Source organism: Astatotilapia calliptera, chromosome 6 (genome assembly GCF_900246225.1).
Source record: "Astatotilapia calliptera chromosome 6, fAstCal1.2, whole genome shotgun sequence".
NCBI classification, from domain to species: Eukaryota; Metazoa; Chordata; class Actinopteri; order Cichliformes; family Cichlidae; genus Astatotilapia; species Astatotilapia calliptera.
In genome coordinates this window covers 10,674,067-10,680,916 of record NC_039307.1, presented here as the reverse complement: position 1 = coordinate 10,680,916, position 6,850 = coordinate 10,674,067, and the positions used below count along the sequence as shown (strand labels likewise).

Here is a 6,850-nt window from a genome sequence, read left to right as displayed (position 1 = left end):
TTAAGCATGCTGTAGTCCACCCGATTCTTAAAAAAAGAAATTCTGACTGTTATGACCTTTCAAACTATAGACCGATCTCTAAGCTTTCGTTCTTATCCAAGATCCTGGAGAGACTAGTTCTCTCCCAGCTCCAGGCGTACTTGGACACGAACAATATTGCTGAGAAATTTCAATCTGCCTTTAAGCCATTGCATAGCACTGAAACAGCGTTGGTTAGAGTTCTTAATGATATTCTTGTAATCACTGATACTGGACGCTCTATGGTCCTAGTTTTACTGGACCTCTCTTCGGCCTTTGATATGGTAGACCATAACATTTTATTACTAAGACTTGAGCACACTGTGGGTATTAGAGGCACTGCCCTCGACTGGTTTAAATCATACCTCGCTGATAGATCCTTATCAGTTCACTTAGGCACCTTCTCCTCTTCCTCCGCTCCGGTCTGTTGTGGTGTGCCTCAAGGATCAGTTTTAGGCCCTATTCTCTTCTCATTGTATTTGCTCCCTCTAGGCGCAATCTTTGAAAAATACAATATCGCCTTCCACTGTTATGCCGATGACATACAAATCTATTTTGAACTTACTGACGACCTTGCTGTGTCCCTGCACTACTTTCAAGAATGCATGCGGGAGGTCAAAGAATGGTTCCTGAGTAATTCCCTCGTTTTAAATGATAAGAAGACTGAGATTGTGGTGTTCAACAGTAAAATCCCTCGTGCCCAACTCTGTGCTGCCCTGGGTTCCTTTGCTAGTTTTTCTTGTGACTATGTCAGTAACTTGGGTGTACTGCTGGACAGCTCGCTCAAACTCGATAAGCAAGTGTCTGCTGTAGTGAGATCTAGCTTCCACCAACTGAGCCTTATCTCTAAGGCTAGGCATTATATTCCGCATGAGGACCTGGAGAAGCTTATTCACGCTTTTGTGACCTCCAGGTTGGATTATTGTAACTCCTTGTATTACGGTCTTCCCTCTTCTCTTCTTCTTAGACTGCAAACAGTCCAAAATGCAGCAGCCCGCCTTTTGACTGGTACCAGGAAATTTTGCCATATTACCCCTGTCCTAGCTAGCCTGCATTGGCTGCCCATAAAGTACCGTATTCAATTTAAAATATTACTCCTTACTTTCAAAACTATTAATAAATTAGCGCCAAGTTATCTTAGTGAACTTCTCAAACCACATACTCCTGCTAGAACACTCAGATCTGCCACTCAACTACTTCTGACCCAACCCAGATCTCGACTGAAGTCCCGGGGTGACCGTGCGTTTGCTCTGGCTGCCCCGGTACTGTGGAATACCCTTCCTCTCGACCCCAGCGCATCTGATTCCATTGCACTGTTCAAATCACGATTAAAAACCCACTTATTCAATCTTGCCTTTCCCTCTAGTTAATATTTCTTTTATGATTTTATATCATGCACTTTTATGCTCATTTAAATTCTTGTTTGCTCTGTACCTGTTGCTTTCCTATGTATTAGTGACAGTTATCTGCTTGCATATTTAGTACTTGCTTTGGTCCTATTTCTATTATCCTCCTCCTATACTCTATTTTACTTGTTAAGCACCTTGGCATACCCTTGGTTTTTAAGTGTGCTTTATAAATAAAGTTTATTATTATTATTATTATTATTATTATTATTAAAGTTTTAGTTTCATTTTTGAAACCTCTGTGTTGTGAATAGTTTCATTTCACTGAAACCCACTGTGGTGAGCAAGAGTTTCATTTCACTGGAAAACACTGTGTTGGAGAGAGCCAGAGACAAAGAACGATAGAGGGTGACTGGCACGCCTCAGTATGAACATACCTGCTGTAGAAGAAAACATTACACGGAATAACAGACAGGTTTTGTGGGTTTTTTCTGTTCCTTTTTTTCCCTACAGCAAGATGGGTTTAACCACGACTGAAGGTTGGTATTTTTACTTTTGTGCATGCACGCATTTTCTAACATGCTTATGTAATCTGATACAGAACCCATGAGTTGTTTTGATTTTTAAAATCGATCCCCACAGACTCCTTTTCCCCAGTGATCGGTGACTTAAGGATTGTTCTGCTGGGGAAAACTGGCTCAGGAAAGAGTGCAACAGGGAATACTATCCTGGGTTACAAAGCTTTTGACGAAGAAATATCTCCATCTTCTGTAACAAAGATGTGTAAGAAAGTGACTGGACATTTTGATGAAAGAACTGTGAGTGTTGTTGACACCCCTGGAATCTTTGACACATCAATTAAAGAAGAGGAACTGAAAAAGGAAATAGAAAAATGCATAATGCTGTCTGTCCCAGGACCCCATATGTTTCTGCTAGTGATCAGATTGGATGTGCGCTTCACAAAAGAAGAGAAGAGTTCTGTTAAATGGATCAAAGAAAACTTTGGGGATGAAGCCTCAAAGTATACAGCAGTGCTTTTCACAAGGGGTGATCAGTTCAAAGAAACATCCATTGAAAACTACTTAGAGCAAAGTCCTGATCTGAAGGAGCTCATCGCTGAGTGTAAAGCTGGGTATGTTGTATTTGACAACACATGCAAGAAAAATCGCACTCAGGTAGCTGATCTGTTTGAAAAGATAGACCAGACAGTGCAATTAAACGGGAACCATTACACCGGCAGCAAATACGAAGAGGCCCAGAAACAGATGAATTGGAACAAATGGTGGCGCAAATGTGGAGACACATTGAACTCTGCAGGTAATTATTTGCTTGTGGCAGGAGCGGCAGGAGCAGCAGCTGCTGCACCTGCAGTTGGTGCTGCTGTAATGGCAGAGGAAGCAGCAGTCGCATCCGTTCGGCCTCTATTAATGTTTGTAGGAGCAGGGATTGTTAAAGGCATTGGGGGCTGGATCAGACCTAAAACAGAGAACAGCTAAGTATTACCAAGCCACAACCTTTATGAAGTCTCTTTATGAAGAAGAGGCTTTTTGTATACAAGGACAAATTCACGCTTGATATTATACCTGCTGTTTTAAACTTTATGAAGATCATCAGGTTTGGTGTACGGTTTATTTCATAATGCTTTTTTTTATTTTTATCATGCAATAGTTTGTTTCCATAGATAATCAAAAAAAGAGAATATTTATTGAAAACATATAGTTATGTAGAGGTGAAGTAAAAAGAAAATGATTCAACATCTCTTAATCATATTTTAATCTGCATTGTCACTACTCTCTCATCTTTGTATTGTATTACAACATTTACAGCACTTTTTAAGTAGTATTTCTTTTTTTTTTTTATTTGTTTTTCTTGTACAATGGTGCGACTTATTCAAATCATCTGTTGTGTAATGATAGACAAGCTGGACTATGTACCTGAAGTTATCTGATACTTACGGTTCATTATAGATATTTACTGTAAATTCTTGTCAGGATTGGGTTTTTTGTTTTTAAATTTAATGTATAATCTGATTTACAGTTTTATATTTAATTTTACTATAAAAGGGCATTTGAAAGTACATTTTCCACTAAAATCAATGCCATTTCTTGTGCTAATGCCTTCTTTCATTGTTTTAAATAAAGTCATCCACTCTGTACCAGAATGTCATTAGTTCTTTTTTTGCTCATGCCCCACCGCCAAGATTGTGCAAAAACCTCCATGTTGAAATTCATCAGTTTTGCTGATATACAACACTAATCATACACTGGCTGACAGCTAAATTACCATGTTATGATATCACATTCAAACTGCATTAAAATAATTAGATTTTACACTTGGTCTGGTTTAGGCTATATGAAAGGTCATAAGGTTTTCTTGGCATAAATGGATGGAAATAAACACAAAACGCATAATAAATAAACAAACCGCACTTATGACAAATGAAACTGAAACAAGAAATGATTCTTGGTACACGTTTTCTTGTAAGATTCATTAGCAAATAATACATAACACTCATTCCATTGCAGGTATTAGTCAAACAGATGAAAATAGACCAATCTAACCTGTAATACAGGTTGTAGGTGTAGTTGGCATTTAAAATATAACCTGTACATTTGAAGCACCACAACTCAGTTTACAACCTTTTCACATCTGAACACACCCATTATTTGATACTGAGCCTCCTTTCATTTGTAATTTTAAATAAATAATGTTCAGCTTCAGTGTGTTTTGTTCTTAATTGCAGAACAAGTAGCAGTGTCCTTACTTTGATCCTTTTGTGGCTGACAGAAACTGACTACCATTCATTTTAACATCTGTGCTGGTCTTATTTGTACTGATGGTATGCACTGACATTGTTGTAGTGGCAGGACAATGAGGACTTGCTCTGTTTCCGCAGACGTGATGGGTCAATGGACGTCTACCATTGTTTCTCATTTCCTTTGGGGAAATGAGCTCAGAATGCTACTAATAAAAAGTAAAGGAAGCAGTGTGTCAGTGTCTGCGCATTTTAACAGTTATAAGTTACCAAGGTATAATCTATAGGTGAAAAAACCTTTTACATTTGGGTTTTAATATTAATTATTTTGAATCCTACTAATGAGCCAAAAGAAGTGATACTCACATTCATATATAAGATGTAAACGATAAAAAAGACAAACAAGTACATTTCATACCATTTGTTTACTATTAGCTTTAAATTCACATACTCGTTTTGAAACAGAACCTAAACAAGTCACTTACGTATAGTTCCAAACCATAATGTGTGGGATACTAATACTGTGTATGGAATATTTCTGTTTTTTATTCAGTGACACAAACTGTAGCCGAACAATATCCTTGCCACTACCCTCCATCTTGTTATACAGGCACGTTTGCTTTAGCCTTGCATTTTATGCCTTTCCAAATGAAAATGGCAGATAAACCGCATAAGATTCCCAGGACAAGTGCAGGGGCGCCTAGAGCCAGGGCCACTGTGGTGTTAGCTCCCACTGCAATGACCACCCCAGCAAACACCAAGACAACAGCAGAAGCTGCGGCCACGCGTATATTCTTTCTTTGAACCTTTTTCTTCCTGATTTTCTTTTCCTCCTGCTTCTGTCTCTCTGCATCCCATATTTTCCTTTCCTCCTCTTTCTTCTGTTCCTCCTCTTGCTTCCTCCGCTCCTCCTCCTCTCTCAGCTTCCTCTGGGCTTTCTCATACATTTCATTTGTGTAGTGCTTACCACCGTTATCCTGTACCATTTCCTTGATCATGTTGATCAGCTCTTTTACCTGTATGCGGTCATCCACGTCAGTGTTGTTGAAAGCATGATATCTGCGTCCAAATGTGATCGAGAGTCTCCGCAGCTCCTTGCACTCCTTCAGAGCATTGTCAGCTTTAGCTTGATCTTTACACGTAAACAGCATGATTGTGTACATGGAAGCATCGTCTCCAAAGTTATCTTGGATCCACTTAACAGCATTTCTTTCCTCTTCCGTGAACCTTACTCCAAGCCGGATTACCAGTAGGAAAGCATGAGGGCCAGGAACTGACATTTTGACACACTCCTCTATTCTGACTTTTAATTCTTCCTCTGAGATGCCTGTATCAAACAGACCCGGAGTGTCAATAACCTGCACCAAGGTCCCATCCACTTCCCCACTATGCATCTCACAGTGTTTGGTCACAGACACAGGGCTGGGATCCTCTTTGAAGGCAATTCTTCCAAGGATAGTGTTTCCTGTTGCACTCTTCCCTGATCCAGTCTTTCCCACTAAGACTATCCTCAAACCTCCAGACAAATCCAGACCTGTGGTAAAAACAACAGACACAGAATTACTGGCATTTACAAAAAAAAAAAAGAATCCTTTCTTTTCTGCCTTGTTAGTCTTAAGTTAGTGTGTTTTTTTGTTGTTGTTTTTTAATTTAATCTCTGGACTGTCTGGAGAAAAAAAAGCCTTTAGCATATTTTCCTTGAAATATACTATTCATTCATTTGTTGTTATTTAAAAAAAATAGTAAATAAAACAACATTTATATATTGTTGTTAGTTACTGTTCTTACTGTCTTGGAGCTCCTGTGATCTGTGACCAAATAATTTCCCCTGGGATTAGTAAAGTATTCTGATTCTGATACATAATTACTGAAATTAGAGTAGAACAGCTACTAGTAGAGTCGAGTGACCAGAGAGAAAATGAAGGAGCATACCATCAAAGTTTTTCAGACCACACCCATCAGACCGAGGTAGAGTTTTCTGCTTCTTTTCTCTGAGTTGTATTTCTGTCACAAGTTACACCATTGAGAGAAAAAAAGGTAAGATTAGTCACTGACATCTTTAAGAAGGTCTGTATCTTTTTGACTTTGCCTCTTTTGCCCTTTTCAGTGTATCAATATCACATCCTAGAGTAATTAAATAATTAGTGCATTTTTAAACTAGTTCAGAGAGATGATCTTACCTTCAGCCATTACTTCAGATCTTGCTTTATATGTCCCAGGTGGCCAAGTCAGTTTTTTCAGACCTGAGTTCTGAACTTAGACAAGACAAACGTAGACTGTGTCTCGACACATTTCACATTAAGTTTGTGGGAAACTTCTGGAAGCCTAGGCACCGGGGGCTTCCCATTTCCTTGTATTGTCTTCAGTTTGAAATGTGAAAACTGTCTGTGTAGGCTGTCCGCAGCCCTCTAAATATGGTTAACAGGTTTGTGTTTGGACATTGCTGAGAAGTTTTCATAGCAAACCAACAAAAATATTAAGGTTTCTCATTTAATCGCATAAGAATATTTTATTATTTACATAAAATGTATATATTTTACAATAACTCTATAATGACTTTGCTCTCTTTTTAAAGGAGAGATATTCTTGACCCCCTCATGCTCAAGTTCATCTTATTCTTTTTTTAAAAAATGTAAAGAAATTTAAAATAAAAGAAAAGGATCTGTCTGAGCCTAGAGTTGTAGGTCAGTACAGATGAAAATGGTTTTACTTTGGTAGATGTTTGGTATTT

At 38.5% G+C, this 6,850-nt stretch overlaps 2 protein-coding genes across 2 annotated transcripts; one reads left to right on the top strand and one right to left on the bottom strand.

The window, feature by feature from the left end:
* Positions 1 to 1,671: 1,671 nt before the first annotated feature.
* On the top strand, positions 1,672 to 3,340 carry LOC113023235 (GTPase IMAP family member 4-like). Its single transcript, XM_026169262.1, has 2 exons — positions 1,672 to 1,903; positions 2,007 to 3,340. The coding sequence occupies exons 1-2, from the start codon at positions 1,792 to 1,794 to the stop codon at positions 2,858 to 2,860; spliced, it is 966 nt and encodes a 321-aa protein (XP_026025047.1). The 5' UTR covers positions 1,672 to 1,791; the 3' UTR covers positions 2,861 to 3,340.
* A 1,185-nt stretch (positions 3,341 to 4,525) lies between these two features.
* Positions 4,526 to 6,467, bottom strand: LOC113023234 (GTPase IMAP family member 4-like). Its single transcript, XM_026169260.1, has 3 exons — positions 6,300 to 6,467; positions 6,052 to 6,123; positions 4,526 to 5,653 (listed from the first exon to the last, which is right to left on the bottom strand). The coding sequence occupies exons 1-3, from the start codon at positions 6,307 to 6,309 to the stop codon at positions 4,722 to 4,724; spliced, it is 1,014 nt and encodes a 337-aa protein (XP_026025045.1). The 5' UTR covers positions 6,310 to 6,467; the 3' UTR covers positions 4,526 to 4,721.
* Positions 6,468 to 6,850: the final 383 nt, after the last annotated feature.